This window comes from Cloeon dipterum, chromosome 1, assembly GCF_949628265.1.
Source record: "Cloeon dipterum chromosome 1, ieCloDipt1.1, whole genome shotgun sequence".
Classification (NCBI taxonomy): domain Eukaryota; kingdom Metazoa; phylum Arthropoda; class Insecta; order Ephemeroptera; family Baetidae; genus Cloeon; species Cloeon dipterum.
In genome coordinates, this window is record NC_088786.1 from 14,300,787 (window position 1) to 14,320,961 (window position 20,175).

General features: G+C 40.7%; 1 protein-coding gene across 3 annotated transcripts in view; it reads right to left on the reverse strand.

Moving 5' to 3' along the window:
* The window catches only part of jp (junctophilin), a 74,403-nt gene extending 55,864 nt beyond the window's left edge, over positions 1 to 18,539 (reverse strand). Inside the window, exons 1-2 of one of the 3 annotated variants that reach the window (XM_065476357.1) lie at positions 17,984 to 18,539; positions 10,358 to 10,569 (exon numbers count right to left, since the gene is read on the reverse strand). In XM_065476357.1, the coding sequence (XP_065332429.1) occupies positions 10,358 to 10,569; positions 17,984 to 18,222 (451 nt within the window). In that variant the 5' untranslated portion in view covers positions 18,223 to 18,539. The remainder of the gene's footprint in view (positions 1 to 10,357; positions 10,570 to 17,983) is intronic. The other 2 variants (XM_065476355.1, XM_065476354.1) reach the window with 2 other exon arrangements.
* Positions 18,540 to 20,175: the final 1,636 nt, after the last annotated feature.

The following is a 20,175-nucleotide window of genomic DNA, read 5'->3' on the forward strand; positions in this document are numbered from 1 at the left end:
TTAACATGCTGACAATGATTATTTTCATTTTATTCTGCAGATCTTTTTATTTTGCCTTGTGATTCATGGCAAATATACGGACAGTTCATTTCCTTGTGTCCAGATGAGAGGATGACATACAAGGCATTTCCTCCTATTAAATATCGTCAGTCTGGGCGTGATGCAGCAGTCCTTCCCGAAACACTCGCGTGACGCAATATTTACACACGCGGCCGGGTCGAGTCGCCAGCGTTTTGAATAAACGCGCTCGCGGCTCGCGGCGTGATTCACATGCGAATAAAAATTCTGGAGCAGCAACAAACGAGTCAGGATGGCATTGTGAGTGTGAAACCCATAAAGTCGGAAAGGAGAATAAAGGCTGCGGCGAGTGGAAAGATTAAAATGCTTGCAAGCCGCGCCGGAATGTTATTAGAAAGTGACTCCAAAGCAATTATTTTTAACCCACACTTCCCACTGACTGACTGACTAGAGCGGCGGCAACGGCGTGCGATTTATTATTATAACCGTTGGTGCTGGCGATCACAAAAGAAGGAGGAAAGGAGCGAGAACGGCAGGCGAGTGGAAAACGGGCGCAAATATTTGGACTCATCCGCGCCAAATTGACTGCAGCAATATCAATTTTTATCTAACGCACCAGCGCACACATAAAAAGGCAGCTTAAAGGCTGTGTTATTCGCCGTGTTACTTAACGCTCACGAGTTAATTGAGGCCAATGGCTACGCGATGCGTTTATTTTAATAATTTTTGACAATCATGCTTATTTTTAAAACTGCAACAAGTAATTGGCAATTTTTTCGTCACGCCTTGATTATCTGCTAGTCAAATAGTTAGTTTAGTGACTCGAATTGCTCAAATTGCTCGACGGGCTGGGAGGCGCACCGGCGCCGACTCGCTACTTGCTGGTTTGCACCTTTCCAGCATGCGTGATTTGGCTTCACGGGACAATTGTCTAGCGTTTCAATGCAGTCCTCGGTGCAGAGGCAAGTGGCCCTTCAGTGGGCTGGGTCCCTGTGCGGCCTGGTGCGCCCATGTTATCCGTTCGCGGTGTTATTGGGACCCGGGTTTCAGCATTCGTGCTAGTGCAGTGCGCGCCCTTCCCGGTCCTCGGACGGACAAGGATAAAAAGAGCAAAAAAAAAAAAAAAATAGAATAAAAAAACACAGAATGACGAAAATCATCACCAAGGATGCTGTCATACAAATTTTTATGTCGTGTATATCTTGTTTGATTTTTCTCCCATCACTGTGCTCACTGCTGCGACATGTGACACTCGACCAAGATTGATGGGTAAGTGATGGAGCACCCAGCACCGATTGCACGGCTTAAGGAAAGTTCAAATCGGGAAAGTGACAATGTGGCAAGTAAGAGTGAGCTTGATTCGGTTGCGCCAGCGTGCGTCACTCTCGTTCCTTTTGTTTGATTAGTCGCGGCGGCGACGGGGTGAATGCAACTAGCTGGAGGGAAAGCGCGAGAAGCAGCGACGGTGGCAAAAAGTGTGCGCAAACAGCATTAGCGTAAGTGGCAATAAGAGTAATAAGGGGTTAGTTGCGGGCCGGCCTTGGCACGGAAAGCACCCCGGCGCAAAGCACATGGGTGAGCGTGACGTCAATCGCTTCGCGACTTGAGGGTGGACATCCGTAGACGCTACTGGAACTGTGCTTCCAAAATATCAACGCTGTATCTCGTACATTCTGCTCGATTGTTGCCAAAGCATTCGGGATTAGCCATTTTAGAACAAATCTTGTTGAAATTGACGCCTATAAAATTTACTTTTAAGCGGGGTTTTAGCTTAGACTTACGAGCTGAAACTATAAAAATGTTCTTTAGACATGCACGGTAAAATTAAAAAAAAAATCAAGATGTGAATTCGAGAACCGCAGTATGTAGGCTACGAAACGTTGAACAACTTAATTATAAATGACATTTTGCATATCTCAACCACATCTAATTGCAACTAATAAAGTCACACTACTCGCTCTAACCATTAAGTTCGTTTTCTTAAATTTATGTGCATTCCATGAAGCTGTAAAATAGTTCCTAAATTTAACTCTATGACGGTCTCTGTAGTTATTTACTAAAATGAAATAATCGAGCTATATTTAATTTAAGCGCTCATTACCAATTAAACAATAAAAATAAGAATGTGGTTTGATATTCGGATAACATGTTTGTTCATCTTTAAATGAAACAAATATTGAAATTTCAATTTAAATGGGATTTTTTAAGTGCATTTTATCCTCAATCTTGAAATTTTGTGGCTAACTTATATTTAAATAAGTTGAATTGGTTGATCTGAAGGTTGCAGTCACTCGATAAAATATTTTTACACACAAACTCAAAGCGAAACCAACAAATTTTGCACAAATAATACATGTAGAATATGATATTGTCTATGTAACACTTTTGAGGTTTTCAGCAATATTCTGATTTGTTTACGCATACTTAGGCTGTAGGTTTGTAATGAATATATAGGTCTGTGAAAGAGGGAGTAGAAATAATAGAAGATTTTTGCTTGTAAAAATTAATGTCCTCGTGTAGTTGTTATTCTTCGCTGTGCGTTTGCTTCGTTTGCGTCGCATAAAAGCTAAAAAAAATACAAATTAATATTGATGTGAGCTTAAGCACTATATCTTGAATTGGTTTCAAATTATTGAAAAACCAGCATATTTTCATTATTTTGTAGCATAGCTGTTTGCTTTTGGCGTTCCCATAACTCTTTTTTTGGATCTTATCTTGGAATCTATGATTAATTAATTTTTCAATATTTCGTGATTTCCTATGATGTGCATGGTTATGGTTTTTTAATTGTATCCATATTGATATTTTATTTAATTGTCAACAAAAATTCATATTGCAGAGAAAAAAGAATGATATACACATGAAGTTGATTTTATAAAATTTAAAATTTTGAGCCCTAGAAACAAGCTCCTTCTTGGAAAAAGTAGTATGAAAATATAGTTGCCAAGTAAATTCGATAGCTATAAGTGAAAGAAACACTTTCATTTAAAAATTTAGAACCACCAGATTCCAGCAGAGGTGTGTCTAAAATTACAAACCCAATTCTAGTTGCACCGAGAGGCTTGTGTGTCAAATCGGGCTAGCCTACATAGAGTAGTTTGCTGCGAGCACATTGTGTGTGTCTGGTTCTCCCTATTGACCGACTTGCGGGCCAATTATTTCGAGCGCGCCGAATTCCAGGGCGACGTGAAAATTGGCCGGAGCTGCTCAAAGTTCAAAAGCTGTTACAGGCACAAAAAGTGCGTTCGATTCGCCACTCGCTTGAACAGAGCCTTTTCGGATTTGCCTCGAGCGCTTGCTTTGGTGGTTTTGGGCCGCATGCCAGTTTTTCGCGCAGTTTGTAGTGCAATGTTGCAGTCGCGTTGCGCAAACCACATCAATATTCCCTGCATGCGTACTTCTCCGCCGCGTCCGTTCGACATTTGCGTAAATATGTCCACTCTCGAAAATGCGATTAATTTTGGTCCAAATATTAAAATATGAATTCTTATGACATTCGCAAGTACAGTAGATGATAAATTATGATCAAGAGCGTTCAACACTTGAACTGTGTTAGGTCAATGATTTTTTATACTCTCCGCCGAAAAAAATGAATTATGTTTGTAAAATATAGATTCATTAATTTTGCTATAAATCGTTAAAAGAACGTGCCCCAACAGTGGCATTGGATTAAATAAATCTCGTCCGCGTGACTGCATCAGTTGAAACTATTTTTAAGTATTTCAATTAAAATGATTTAATGCGTTAAGTGAAGAAATACGCTACGACACATATTGCTTCACTTCTTCCATCTTTCCTCACTTAACAAACACAATAGTTCACTTAAACGAATATCAATTAATTGTAAGTAGCAGCTTCAATTACGAAATACAGTATTTGTTGCAAGTATCGGGACTGCCACTACTGCAAACCAAATCCAAAGTATGGATACATTTCCAAAGTAACCTCTAGATTTATAGACAAAACACTGACCTAAAAATAGTAACGTCAGAACGGATATCTATATTTTTTTAATCAGATTGGCTGTTGCTTTGGGTCAGCGCTTGTGTATCGAAACTCTACAACAAAAATGCTCCGTCAGCAGCATCAGGGGCGACGGCGGCAATCTCGTCAGATAAAAACACACAACAAGTGTCCCACCGATCAAAAAAGAGAACGATGGCGCGGGAGGGCGACCGACTTGACCGAAAAACAACCGGGGGCGCCGGGGGTAGCTAGGAGGGGGCGGCGGCCTCCCCCTCGTCGCCGCCAACAAATGGGCTTTGTGCGAGCTGGCAGCGTGGCTGGCCGGCCGCGGCGAAGGCTGCCAAAATGAAGTCGGCGCTCAAGGTTTTGTGCTGCGAGTCTCTCGCGATGCTGTCCCCAGTATGACAGATTTTTGGTTAGCCAGTTAATATAGTACATGGCGGCAACAGGCCAAGCATAATAACACACGCGCGCACGCATAATACGCCGCTACGCATAGGGTTGCCACTTGTTCTGTTACCGCGGTTTACCAATTGTCCAGAGTCAGACAAAACTGGTCAAGACAGAGTCCAAAGTTTTAACCTCTAGAATCTAATAGCAAACGTTTGGCATCTATTTCTCAGACGATGCTGACAATTCTGTGTCCTCGCTCTAGCAATGATCTTTTTTCATGTTTTTTTTTCGGGAAGCACTCGTAGTATGGTCATTTAGTGATATAAAATATCCTTTTGTTTCCTTCAATCGTAATCTATCCTTCGTCTGGCAGAGCTTCGCTGTCCCAGACGATGTCCCCCAACTTGGCTACTAATAAACAAGGCGGAGTCGTGTAATTTTAATTACTTGTGTGCTTCCTGTGCTTCCTAAGGTCCAGAGGGATGACCATCAGCCAAAGATGAGCCATGGCGAACTTTTGACACTATCAAAACAAGTTTCTGCATACGATACTTCCCCGGTAACTTCTTTAGAAAAATACCGTTGAGGTGGTTTTTTATTAAAATAGGTAAAGAGAAAGAAATTATTTCTTAACTAGGTCTTTAAAATTTTGACCTTCGTAGATTATATCCATTCATCCCAAGAATGATATTTTTTGGCCTCCTTGGATATAATTAATTTTCAGCGTAGACAAAGAATAGAAGCTTGGCAGCCCTATAGGATTGTTTTGTGCAGTTTTGACCCGCAGAGGCAAGCCAGCTTGCATTTACACAAAAGATTGAGTTTGTGGAGTGTTTGGCGCAAACCGCTTTTATGGAGCGACCTTACTCAAAATTTCATATTCAAATGGCGGTGGTGTGGGCTTCCTCGCCAGCGCCATGATTTCTGTTTGCCTTGCGCCCGTTATAGAGAGTAAACATGCAGATCGGCTGGAAAGGATCCCACTCCAACAATAAATGAAACTTGGTCCGAAAATTTCCATCAAAACAAGCTTTAGATTCAATGTCATGAATTTTTATGAATCAGAACTGCTACTACTTGGTGGTACATGTTTTAATTCTACGCGCTCGAATCCAATTTTCGCGCTTCCTTAAAATGAAAAATTCGCAAAAAGTAGAAAAAGTTGCAGAATTAGAGCGATTTAGTTTTTCAATTCACATTTCTATGTAGTGGAAGGATTGGCGATTCCAATATTGCTTGGTTACAATTTACTTTTAAGACTGGTCTTTGTGAGTGGGATGAGTGGGTATTTTTTTAAATTAATTAAATTGTCTACCATTTATTAGAGTGTCCAATGTAAATCTTTTAGTCTTGCAAAACTCAACATTTATGTAATAGATAGATATTTGAAAACACGTACTCAACAGCGATTTTCATGTCAAGCTTTTGAATGGGAGGAAATATCCGAAACATTCGATCCTTGTGTTTTCTGGTAAATTGAGATTAAAATTGTTTTGACGTATTTTACGCACTTGCAAAGATAATACATTATTTTTAAAATTCATCGAGTTGTTTTTGGTTCATTCAAAACGCAAAATCTTAAAGTACTCAAATGATTGTTGTTGCAAGCGTTGTTCAATTTATTTTATGCCGTTTTATGCCAAATAATTGGTTATTTATGCAAGTCTATCGCTGTTGAAAATTCTGAAGTATTTCAAAAGATATACTGAACTTCTCACTGCCAAAAACGTTTGAACTGCATTCGCAATACCTTTTCTTCAGTTATTTATTTCAACTGGTGCCTATTGAGCGTGTAAAAATCGAAACAAAAACGTTCGGCCGCTTTCGTATTCCTTTCCCGTCAGCCCATGCATGCTTTTACCTTTTCAAACTTGGCTTTATTCATAAGGACGTGCACATCTCCTTTCGAGTGTGAGTATCTCAAAGGATTTCTTCTAGTTAAAACTTGCTTTCGCCAACGTGCATTTCTCCTGATGCGCGCACAGCCGTCGGGACGGTAAAAGGCTTATCTGATCAATTTGCGAGTTCCCCAGCTTTAAAAACTGTAGATTCTCTGTCTGAGCTGTATCAAAGCTTTTGCAATCGATTTTCGCCCGCCACCCTCGTCGCCAGCCCGTCATTAATTGAATCATATCGCAGCTGCTGCGAATCGGATACCTATCAATACAAATTTATATGTATGGAATCGAATTGCTCTGACAGAGCAGTTGGCAAGTAATCAACCCTCCACTCTTTTGATAATACTTTGAATGAGCAGAAGAGATATGATAAATTTTACCTCTCTGACAATCAATTTGATTTTCTAGATTGCATGACCATTATTAAAATTATTTTACTGTTTTAATATCTATAATTAAAGTGAGCTAATTTTTAAATCACAATTTTTTTAACCATCGCAAATTTTCCAAGATAAATCGACACAACTAAGACAAAACATGTTTTAAGAAAATTCAAAATTGAGCACAAACTTTCAAGTCTTTTTTTGTTCCTTTGAATGACAGTATTGAGAATGACCATTTTAAAAATACATATTTTTAATAATTATTGTGAAAAAGCATATTGCTGCGGAAATTTTGTTTACAGCATGAAATTTCCTTCAAGGGTTATATTTCACTGTTCTTAATAGACATCGTGGCCGACGAAAATTAAGAGTGACTGAAAAAACTCTTTTTAAACAAAACAGGTAGGTCCTCTTTTGATGTCCAAATAATCAAATGAAGCAAAAGGTAAAATTGTTTCAAAAGTCTTTAAAAATGATAGCCTGAGAGTGATTCCAATTTTTAGAAAGCTCAAGCATAGCAACATCGAGAAAGAACGCTAATCTTCATATTTCTCTCGGCAACAAACAACTTTGTAAATCAACCAGAAAATGGGCGTATGTTCGCGTTATCATCGCCAGGCGTCTTTCAACAAGTCATTATATTTTCTGGAGAGTACTCGAAGCGGATTCTATTCAAAAAGTTTGCTCTCCTCTCTTCTTCGTTCAGAAAAAAATCGAGGCTTTTGTTTTGACCACGAAAAGGAGAGAGTGCACGGCGGGTTGTCTGCACATGCGGCGGTGGGTCGCGCTCTCTCACCCCATTCGCGGGCACCAACACCACCAGCAGCTGCTGTTAATCAATAAAAATATTGTAATACATCAGGGCCACATATCGTCGTCGCACTGCATTCTGTTGCTAGCTGCGATTGCCGCCGCAGGCCGCCCTCCCAACGCTCGCTAATTTTTCCAGCTAACAACCAATTTATCTTGCTCACCACGGGAAGAAAAGAAAATGAATTTTGGCATGGAACAGAGTTGGCAAAATTTAATTTTTGGTAAGATTTTAATATGCTCATTTTAAAACCATATAGCAATTGCTGTTGCACATCGTATCAGACATAACGCAAATCGCAAATCAAAGTTCGAATCTTGGCAATAGCAAAAGGCTATATTTTTTTAATTCGAAGTCTAGAGATAAGACATGCCAAACAGCTATCTGATCGATGAGATTTGGTATACCGGAATAAAATACCTTGTCTCATTTTTTAGAAAGTTTTTCGACTGGGTTTTTTACAGTTCAATTGATTTTCTAAAGTGGACTCTGAAAAAACTAAAATCTCGGTTGGCAGAGAATCCGACAAATTGCATTTTGAATAGGGATAATAGGTAATAGCAAAAGTTTATAATAATTTTAATACTATACAGTTGTATTGCAAAATCAACAATGGCTCTAAATCATGTACTTCTATTATTGGTGGGCACCACTTTGCCTTGCCTAAGAAATAATATTGATTTGAAATGGTTAATTTTAGCTTTGCAGGAAACTCCTATGATTAATTAACTAGCTGGTCTTAAAATGACGACACGGAAAAGTTCAATTCCTTATCGAAAAATTGGCAAAGCGGAATAGGCAGTAACTAAAAATAATCTCCTTGAAATTTATTCTCGCGGAAAGGAGCGAATACAAACAACATCAAAGAGAACGATGAAAAGAACAGCGCACCCGTTCGTTTTAATTCTGCAAATGGACTCTCTCTCTCTCTCTCTCTCTCTCTCTCTCTCTCTCTCTCTCTCTCTCTCGCACCATCTTTCTTCCTTCCGCATTTCGGCCTGGGCAACGCGGCGAGCAGCCAGCAAACTGCCGAAAGTGGTTGAGATTCGCGCACAATTGCTTCTTGCGCTTTTGGCTTTTGGCGCAGAGCGGCACACGCGAGAAACAACGAAAGTGGGAATCAGCGTCTATCCATGCACCTGCCACGATGGCGCAACAACTTAAGCGTGCACAGATGGTTGCCCCACAAAAACTTCCGAAACTCCAGCCACTATTCACACAATATACCCCGTTATCTCTCCAAGCGCAGATACAGCTTCAAATAAAATGGTGATTTAAAAAAAGTAATTTAGTATCAAAGTTGAACGGACATTTTCAAACTCTGATTGTAGATTAGGCTCCTAGAAATATACAAAAGAGTGTAAATTTAACAATTTAGTAAGAGCCTCATATCTTCAGCTGCATAAAATATTTTTTTTTTCATTAAATCCACGATTTAAACCCTATTTTTAGAGTTTAAATTTTTGAGCAAATCGCCACATAATTTACCAAATAACATTGTATTGATGTGCTATTTAAAATAGTAATGCTATCATTTTAAAAGGCATTCTTATTGCAATGAATTTCAACGCAATCAATTTGAACCAATAACAGCAAAACCATTTTCTTTTAAATTTTAACAAATATTAAGGAACATCTCTTTTAAAAACAAACTATTCTTACGAAATATAGATTTTAGGACAAAATTGAGCTCTCCCCTCTTATCGAAAGGGCAAAGGGCGGAGTTTGCGAAAGCAAAGTGCGGATATTTGTTCTGCTGCGCCACCGTGGCACAAAGAGAGTTTCCGCGGTGGTGTCACGCGTCCAGCATTTAGCAGCTTCGGGAAATAATGGGAGAGAGTGAGCGAGCGAAATTTACATTCGCCAATCAACCTTGGCAGCTTTGTGGTGTATTTCGCGCTCGGCCCACTGACTCATCTCATGAGCATGAATAATACTCTCTCGCGGCGCTGCGCTTTTTGAAATAGGAGCCTTCTTTTTGCCACAAACCTTGCACATAAGTGAAATGTCAAGGCTGTTGCAAATTCCACTGCTCTTTCGTTGCAATGGCATTGGACCAGGTGATTGCTGTTAGCACAGTAAAACCGAATACATTTCTCCGACAAAATGATTCAAAAACGTCTCTGATGTGCGTGTCACCAGCAAATATAGATATTTACAGATATATATGATTTTTTTGGATTTGTGTACTTGATAGTTTGGCAAAGTTACTTCGAAGTGCACATACTACGATAGGAAAAAAGCCGCGTCTTCTTTTCCACTGGCCGTTTAATATGCGTGGATTCATTCCAAGCAATCGATGCTGATAATGAGAACATATAGCTGCTCCTTTTTATATCCCAGTGCTCAGAATTTAACAGCAAGTTTCTTCCAAGAACTATATTTTTTAATTGCCAAAAAGATTTTATTTTCAACCATAATTTTTTAATTCATGAATTTAAGAGTCAATTTTTTTAAATTAGCAATAATTTTTAAGAACCTCTATTTATGCTGACACTTCCATTAATTTGATAATTTTAGGCTTTCTTTTGTGCTTGATGTTTAAGTTTCATTATTTGTATTTTCCGAAGTATTTTCAAATAATTTTCAAACTGCAGAAAGAATACACCGTCCTACATGTTTGTGAGGTATGCAATTCCTTGATGATGCTCTCCAGTTGTGTTTGAGCTGTTCATATTAATATTGATTCGTCTTCATCCCAATAAGATTCTCGTTCATTAATTAAGATTTCGCATGATATTTAACTATCAACTATAGTATAGTTTTTAATTAAAGATCCAGTTGCCACAGTTGAGAAAGAAATTGAGCCAGACAGTGTAAATACTCGTATTCTTATTACACACAACAGGCCAGATTGAAAATGTTTTGGAAAGGTAAAAGGTACTCACCACCGTCCGCGTAGGTCTCTGAGCCATAGCCGTCCTGCAGTCCATTGGCCCAGGTGCCCTCATATTTGGCGTTCGAAGTGGCCGACTGCCGCACACCGTAGCGACCCTTGAAGCCCTGCGTCCACTCGCCCCGGTACAACCACCGCCCCCGAGTCTCTACTCCCAAACCGTGTCGTTTGCCGTTCTGCCATTGGCCTTCGAATGTGCTGCCGCTGAAACAAAAACAAGCAATGAGTTTAATGCTGTTAAATCTGAAAAATAAATTAAATATGGTACATCTATTTAAACACATCGCTCATTTTACATTTACATGTTTCCGTTTTTGAATATTCAAACCTTGATCAAATGAACAAAAGAAAATTCATGGCTAAACTGACTCTAAGAGTTTGTTGACAACTCTGCTGTGTATGGTCGTACAAAAATTGGATTGGAGCCTTTTTGCTAACAAGACACACTTGGAAAAAGTGGCCTAGCACCTGCTCGATTCAAGACTTTGTGCGCAAGTACTCAGTTTTGACAAAACATTCTGAACTCGTCTTAATCCGCGAAAACTATTCGAAGTGATTCAAAATTAAACACTGAAAAAATAGAGATTAAGTGAATCATCAGAGATTTTATATTAAACTATATGGCCAGTATGGCCCTTTGAAATGCGCATGATAGTAATTATACTATTACAATAGCAGCACGCCGAATATCGATGCCTTCTGAGCATTGAAACTTGTCCTTCTAAATTTACAATGTGTCGTATTTACATTCAAATGGGGTCTGAACTACTGGTGATTACTGATTGAAATTCAGATCATGTGTACAAGTGTGATAAAACATATGCATAACGCTGCTGAGTCTGCATGGTAAAATGATTGAGTGAGAGTGGGATTTGGAAGCGTTGTAAAAACAAATTATCCCCCGAAAAGCTCATTTTTGTTTGAGACCAAAAGCATGCGGAGCCCAGATCGCAGTAAAGTTGGAAAAAGGTTAAGGCACATTGTACGGAACCCGAGTGTAATAAAAATAATGCGTGCCAAAATTGACTTTTTGCTGCATGGGCGAATAAAATGACAAGTTAAGGTTTTCTTTTAAATGTTAAAAAGACCTACAACCCATTGCAAAGATAAGATAAAATATGCATATGTGTATTCCATTTTATTTCTAATAAAATCACTTTTGAATGAAGTTCAACTGAAGACTTCTACTTTGTAAGTATTCCTTTACAGCCACACATTCAATGCACAAATCACTCAGTGTCTCACTAGTCAGCACAATATCATCCGCAAATAAAATAGCTTTAAGTCCAGGAATATGATTAATTACCTCATTAAAATCATTGATTGCAAGATTAAAAAGAAAAGGAGATAAGCAACCACCCTGACGTACTCCATTGGACTGCACAATTATTTCTGACTCAGTCACACCATCAACAATTCTTAAAAAATTTAAATCTAAAGAATGAGCGAGATATTTGAGTTCTACTAGTGACATTTTATTTGACTCTACGATTTTTCTGAAAATTATAATTCTATCCACCGAATCAAATAAAATCACTTTTCATTTTCCTTTTTTGATGAAGTAAATTGCATTGGGATAGATATTGTATATTCATTTATGATTTATATTCCAGTTTTATGCCATAAAAGAACTATAAAAGTATCAGTTTCGTTTGAAAATACAAAAACTCCCCAGCCGGGAAAATAGCCTCAAAATGTCTGCAATCTGAAAGCTCGTGCGTTCTTTGTGCATGCGAGCGTAAAATAATTGGCCCAACACAAAGTCGATATAGCTTAATAAATAATTTCCTTTTCTTCTAAATTTCCTATCTTCGATACAACAAAAAATGCCTTCGAGTAAAGCGTCTTAGTTTGATGAAAACAACATAAAGGCGTTCGATAAAACGGTTTGCAAGAACACCGGATTGCTCTCCTAACACAGGGGGAATTGAGTCGCCTCCCTTTCTATTTATTCGGGCGGCGGATCGCAACAAGTTTGGCAGCGAGAAAGTTTTACGGCCCGTGTAGGATCATCGTCGTTTATGTGCTCTGCCACAATTCAGTGAACAATTAGACTGCGGCACTAATTAAGCGGGAAACCACGTCTGAACATAATTAGCGCGGAAAAGTGCGGACGGCATGACCTTAGTGAGAGGTGTGCAACCGACGACACATGAGAAAAGAGTTGAAGAGGACATCCCGGGCATTCTCTCCCAATGGGAACCACAAAATTTCAAACAATATACGAGTTCACATAAATACAAGCGTTGCATCAAAATTACAAATAATTTAAATTTAGCACAAACTCGCATTAAGTGAAGGACAACCAAACAATGTTGCTTCCAGCACTTCGAATTTTAGTTTTACTCTAAGACCTACTTTGTATTCTAAAACATTCCTTTTATCTAAGAATACAGAATAAAAACATGCATATTGATGGGTTCGTTTTCCAAAAGGTCTTTGTGCAAATTGACTGTAAGGAAAGATTAGCTGTGCGTTTATTTTTGCAAACTGAGGCGATGCATCTTTTTAATTATTGTTATTACAATAGCTTAAACAGAAACGTAGCAGTAATGAAATGCTTGGCTGTCAAATTAATCTTTATTAATTTCCTTCATGTTGGGCTTAATGTTCAAGAAAGGGTTATTACAAATCTAGGTTTTCAGCCAAGTCAGAATTGCGCGCGAAAGCACAGCAATTTAGTTGTTTAGTTTCAAATTTGATCTTTATTATTAAGGTTCTGCAGAGCTATTTTGCCCCATACATGCCATTGTTTACTCATTCACCATTTTAAAACCGTCGCAGCGGGTGATTCACTCGTATTCGATTGCCATGTCCGAGGCCGGCAACAAGAGGGTCTTATTTTTCATTTAGCCCCAATCGACGAGTTGGCGCATCTCTTCTCCGGTGCGCCCGAGGGAGACAGAGGCACCGCGGACGTGCAGGAGCCAATTTAATTATTTCATTGTGCGCGCGATCCAAAAAATAAAGGCAGCGCGGCGGCGATCGGGTCGTTAAGTTTCTTTCTCTGTCTAATGCGCGGAGAGGGAGAGAAAGAGAGGCCGCGTGTGCGCTTTTAATGATCTAACCCGTGAAAATAGCTCGGCGAAGCTGCTGCTCACGACGATGGGCGAGCGAACGAACGAACGAACGAACGGACGGACGGTTGGTCGGTCGGTCGGACGCACGGCCAGAAAGCAGTAAGGCAAGAGAAAGAAGCGAGTGATGAGCATGGCTTTACACTTGCTGCTGTTTGGCTCGAACCCTGAAAATAGAGCACCCGCTATGAAGAGCAGTGCCCCTTCGTATGCTGGCTAAAATTACAACAAAACTCATCATCGGCCCTACTTTCTTGATGTATATTAACTCACTCATTCGCCGACACTACCACCATTTATTCTTTTCTCTGCGCTGCCCTCCCTCTTTCTCGCTGCCTTACGCACAACCCGCGCTCGCTCGCTCTCGCGTGTGTGTACGTATTTATTTATACGGTGGACACGCAGAGGAGTAATCGCGACAGTTCCACGGACAGAGCCGTTGGTTTGGCCATTGTGCCACATTTCGTCCGCCCGCCCGCTCGCCCGCCCGCTCGCCCGCCCGCCACCGCATACTTCGGTTCCGCTTTATATTTTAATTAGCTGCCCCCGCAACTTTGAAGTCTGAGAAATGGCACTCTTTTCGCAAATCGCATGCCCTCTAGATGGACGTTATCACCATTTAACTGGCCGCTACCGCAGGCGTGACATGCCAACATGGACTGCTTTCAAAATTGTTGCTTAACTAAAAAATCAAATTTATGACAACGAATATCAAGGAAAAATCAGTTCAAAAAAATAATTGCCCGCGATATTTTTACCATATTTTATAAACGTGTCCTCGTTATCGGTAAAAACGGTTTCTTTTTTAGTGGCCAAAGGTTTCTGCCTTTATCATATGAAATAATATGTAACTAAATCTATTATAGTAAGTGGATAAACACTAATATTGTTTTGGGTGTTAATAATGTTAATAGATTTCGCTTTTAAAACTCGTTCAAAACCAAGGAAAGGTCAGTGCTCTTCAAAATGTAAAAAACTCTACACATTTCTAGTCCTGTGCGACAGCTTACTCATCTCCCCCTTGTTATTTGTTAAAAAATTGAACATTTGCAATCACGTGTGAAGGCGAATTCTGAAACCCCCGTTTTCAAGAATTTTGAATACCTCTTAGCAATGCACATTAGAGGGTCAATTTCAAACATCAGATTTGCACGAAAATTCTGAAATATATTAAAATTTAAATCTAGTTTAGATAACACATTTTTAATTGCCAAGCGAAGAACGAAAAAAGTGATTGTTGTGGTAAAATTATAAGGATAATATTATATCTGGGAATTTTTGTTATAAATATAAACAATGAACTAGTTGGAGGAGATGAAATTGCAATTCTCACTTAAACGTTGAAATAATCACAGCATTGCAAATATCTTGACGTATAATGTGAAAGAATTGCTCATAAATTATTTGTAACAATGTGGTGAAATATGTTACACAGCACCCACACAGTTTCCATTGACGAAATTGTTCAACAATGCTATGCGCTGGTGTGTACATGGCATATAAAGTTACTCAAATTTACCAAATGGCGTTACTTAAAATGCAGAGAAATCATATACAGCAATTTCCTCCATATCAGATTTGATGCCGAGCGGTAGTAACAATTTTTGTTGGGGAAAAAGAATGTGTAACTGGAATTAATGTTAATTTCATATTCAGCTGACAACGGCGGACAGCAGCAGTATACAAAATTACCAGTCCCAGGACACAGAAGGTGATTTTATCACGCCAAAATAAACACCGTGCAGCCGCAATTACTCAAAACCACGCACGATGTAATGTGACGCGTTCACCGAGGAACGACACGCGCAAAAAAGTACAAAAAAAACATGCCATATGGAAAATGCGCTCCACAAGTTCTGTCAAAACTTTTGGAAGAGAGAGGAAGGGAGCTCTGAAATAAATGCCAAGTCGTTTTTCAGCTAGAGCTTCGGCAGCAAAAAAAAGGTTGAAGCGTGCTGGTTTCGCTATATCGAACACAAACAGCAACCAACAATGAAGTAAGAAGAAGCGCCAACAAACATTGTGGAGCCGAAGAAAGAAAAATGCGGACAGTAGGAAAGTGGCGGCACACACGCACGCAAATCGGAAAAGTAGCCGATCGATGCGTGTGCATTGGATCGTCAGGGAGGCAGGGCGTGTTAATTAGAGCGCCCTGTGCCCCGTGCCGAAGCAGCCAGGCCAAGCTGCCATGCCGACGACACAGATTTTAATCAAACGCTCAGCTCGGCCGGCAGGAAATGATTTTAGAAATACGCCGGATTGCACCGCGTGGCGAAAGCCGAGGAACGTGCGAGCTTCGTGTCGACACATCAAGATAGTGAAGCCATTGTAATTTTTAGCAATTTAGTATGTATTGTTAACAAATGTAGGCAAGCTATGAAATTGATTAATTATTACAGTGCTTTACATTGTTTGGATTTTATTTCTATTTTCCTTTCTTTGGTATTCCTGGAAATTGGTAAGTATGTATTCGTTCCGATCCTTCTCATAAATTTGTTGCAAAATATGTGTATTAATGATAACTCTAGTACATTTAAACAAAAACTCTTGTTAGTTAAATGTTTTCTAATCAAACTAAACAGATTGATTTCCCACTCTGTTTCCAATTGATATTTTTTTAATTTGTTGCTCGTTTGGATGAGGGGAGATGAGATGGAGTATAGATGCCTTGCCGTTCCGCAACAAATTTAATTTTGAATCTAAAATCATTAACTATTCTCCACGTGTTTAAAGAAGTTTTTGTTTTGATTTGAAGGTGTAAAATCCACACAAATTACCAGTTCTTGCCAGAATACATCAATAACAAATCCTTTCCCTCGGCAAATACTCAAATTTCCACCGAATTTCTGGACAATTTAAAGGAACATCCGCATATCGGGCCGTTCAGGTTGGTGTGTGAATTTATGCTGTGTATATGCGCAGCCCTAGTCGGAGGCATTGAGCAGATGGCCCTTTGCTCGCCACGAGACTCTGTTTCTCACTCTCTCGCCGACTCTGCTCTCAGCTGCAAATAACTGGGCTGTTTGGAAATTCAGCAGCCAAATTGCGGCGCGCGCGCCGAAAATTATTATCGCCGCGTTCCGATGAAGCATAAGCATGCACCTTGCTTGCTTCTTGCCGCCGCGCGCGCTCTCGTTCTCCGCGTTCAGTTCAGTCAGTCAGTATTTTTAAACGCGAGCTGTGAGGAGTTTTGCTGCTCTCGCGCCGGACCGACCGACGGCAAGCACAGCTCCTCGTCTCAGTTCACATAATTCGCTGCCGTCGCTTTTTCCGCTCGACTAAGTGCAAAGCCGAACCGAGAATCGTTTAAAAAGTCGAGGGTGTGTTGCCCAATGAGCAAGGAAACGGGCGAAATATTTTAACTGAAGACTTGACTAAACTTGTTTCTACCCAGCAGTTGAATATTTAACATTTTTTCTGCACACTACATTATTTATTGAAATGCAATCAATTGTAGCGTAAAATATAACCAAATTAATATTGAGGAGCTGCATTTTAAATATCAGATATATTAGGGATTATTATTGTTTATCTTTACAGAGATTAGTGCAAACAATGCGTACATGATTGTGTAGAGCATCTGGTAAAGCAAAAAATCGTATTCGCCTTCAACATTTGGCTCAAATCTAGTCCATATATGTAAACAAAATTGAGTTTTAGCGGTCTATCGAGATTTGACCCAGGCTCGCTCTAAGAGAAATTAAATTACTCAATTTAAATTCAGAAGTGGGTTGAAGAAATTAATAGCAATAGTTTGTTGAGAACAAAAAAATTTTACTTCAAATTATCCGCGCACGGAAATCCAAAATAATTCTTTGATCACTTCTCTGCGGTTCTTCATCAACAGAAGGGAAGTACAGATGAATTGAGCCTGGAAATTTATGAAATAATTCTGGAATGCCTGCCGGAGCCTATTGTTCGAATGATGAACCGAACACAAAAAAGATTTTCCATCGATTGGTATTACCAAATATTAAAAGCTTTCAGTTGAAGCAAAAGAGCCCTTCGCGTATTTCCTGATTGGCTGCTATAAATTTATTGTTTGGGGTGGATGTTGATGGTCAAATTTTGGTGAAGGCTATGAACAGGAGTACCAAGACTTTGAGAAAAATTAAATGAGTCGATGTGTTTACGTTTACAAAATATGAACATGTGGCTCATTGGCTCGAGGTGAAATCGTAATCAAAATTCGGATACGCAACACGCGGTGAGCGGGAAGAATGTAAGTGGGTCACATTTGGCGCCTCAACAGGAATGTGCGCACGGCAGATCGATTCCAGGCAGCGATCGCTCATTAGCACTTGGACGGAAGTTTGCGAGCAGAAGTGCAGCGGCGTAGTGCGGGTTGCAGCTGACCGGGGCGAGGGGGGGGGGGGGGAAGCAGTGGAGGACGGAAAGATGGAGCAGCTGGAGGCAGCGAGCCAGAGAGAAAGAGATGGGAAAAAGGTGCGTGTGTGCAGGCAGTGCAGCGCGGGTTGCACACACTCTCACACGCGTCGAGAGGGGCTGCGGGGGGCCGGCGGATCAATATGTTTACGTACCTGGGCCACATATACACTCCGGAGACCTCGAAGCCGAAGTGCCAGGAGCCGGAGTAGGCACCCTGGCCCTTGGGGCCGGTGCAGACGCCGTGGCCGTGCGCCTTGCCGTCCTCCCAGCCACCGCAGTAGGTGCCGCCGTCATCGAAGTCGAAGCGTCCGCCGTTGATGCCTTTAGGCGCTTGCACGCCGGTGGCCGGCGTGGCCTGCGCCGTGGCCGCCGCCGCCGTCTGGTTCTGCATGCCTGCTGGTGGCTGTTGCTGGCCGCCGTCTAGTGCGTCAGAGGAGCGGCGGCCGCTGCTGGTCGTTAACACTATAATCGTGTGCGTGCGTGGGTCTGCTGCTGCTGCTGCTGTCGTGTGTCCTAAGTCACCATCACTGCGGGGTCACGCGCGACACGCCGCGGCCATGTCGCGGGCCCCAGTCGGTCGCCCTGCTTGCTGTCCGGCGCGGCCCACGAACGACGGGTCTGGCCCTCGGCCGACGGCGGCAGCCAATGCACTGACTGCGCTGCTGCTGCTCGCCAGCCAGGCTCGCTCGCTGTGGACCGGACCCATTCGAGCCTGCCTCCTCCGGCGCCTGCTCACTCTCGCCGCCGCCGCCGCCGTCACCCCTTGCCGCGCGCCGCGTGCCCGAGTCCGACCCACACGGCCCTTCTTTCGAAACGCGTCCGGCGCTCCAACTCGTCCTCGCGCACCGCAGACACAATCACCGCTCCTCGCTCTTTTTTCCCTCACTCGTTCTGCTCTGCACGCACCCACCGCGTTTTCCAAATTTTATACTAGCACTCCGCGAATGATTAACGCAAACGTAGCCCAAGGGAATGATTAATTATTGGGATTTGATTTTTTAAAACTGTTGTTGCTGATAAAAAAAACATATGCAAGTATCCACAGATAACTTTTATAAATGTAGAAAATACAAAAAAGTAGCTGGGAAACAGCATTTAATTTGTAAACGGTTGTCCACATCTTCATTCAAATGGTTGGGAAATTCGTTATCAATAGGAAATAGCATTCAATAATCGAGCTTGATTATCCTGAAAGCTTCCGTGAGTTGAAAATTCAACTGTTGCAGTAATGCGGTACCGTTTGTGATTTAGTCGATAAAATTAGTTAACTCAACAACCAGTGTTCCAGTTAAATGATACAGCTATAACACGACCTCATAACACAAAGTTTTAATTTGAATATTGTCGATAATTTTTCATTTCTCTCCCACTAACTGACATTTAGCTATATAGTCTACAAAACTATGCTGCATTTTCTCTTAAAATGTTGTTGGAATTTCCCGAATTTTCAATTAAGCAATATCCAGTTAATATAACATGATAAATAAAAATTAACATTACTATTTAACATGAAGAACCATACAATACAGAGAGAGAAAACTATAGAAACACTAATTTTAATTATCTCCTTGGGGGCACCAAGAAGGTTCTGTTCTAAATGTACGTGGCTGCAGAGCGTCTAATAATTATTGTCAATGTTGGTTTTAATGGCCACTCTGTGCAAGCTTTGCTTCTGGGTCTTTCAATTATCCCGACTATTACTCCATTCTGCTATGGCGATGAAATCAGCGTGCGCCACTGCCAGAGCAACGCAATAATAGTTTTTACGGTTTTTTTGTGAGATTATAGTTAAGAGAGCGCTCAATTTAGTCGTAAAAGTGATATTTCCTTTCGAGCACACAACACAGCATCTCTTTTTTATTGGAGCTCCGCTCTTTCCTGCTTGACAGGCAGACATGGTGAAAGAAGAAAACAATTTTTCCCTGGCTCCACTGGCAACTCGAGGGAGACTCGCGCACACAGGAGATGGTATTGAAACTTTTTAACGCGCCTTTTCTATACAGGAGACGACTTGTGGATTTCCGCTAGTGGATCGGATTGAATCACGCTAGAAGTTTTCTTTCCAAGTAGATAAATATGTTGCTGCAATCATAAAAGACATGTTTTTATAATAGCTTCTCTCTGTTCTTGTTGATTACAAAGTGGAAACATTTCAAATAATGACATAATGAAAATGCGGAGGAAAAGGCTGCACCGGCTATTTCAATAGCGTAACGGCGTTACAATATTACTGCAAATTTAAAAAAATTGTCTGTCGCTCTCCTAAACAATTCAATATTACCCATTTTTCAAAGAAAATTACCTCTAAAATTAAGTCAAATCAGCACCTGTTTCATTATTAATT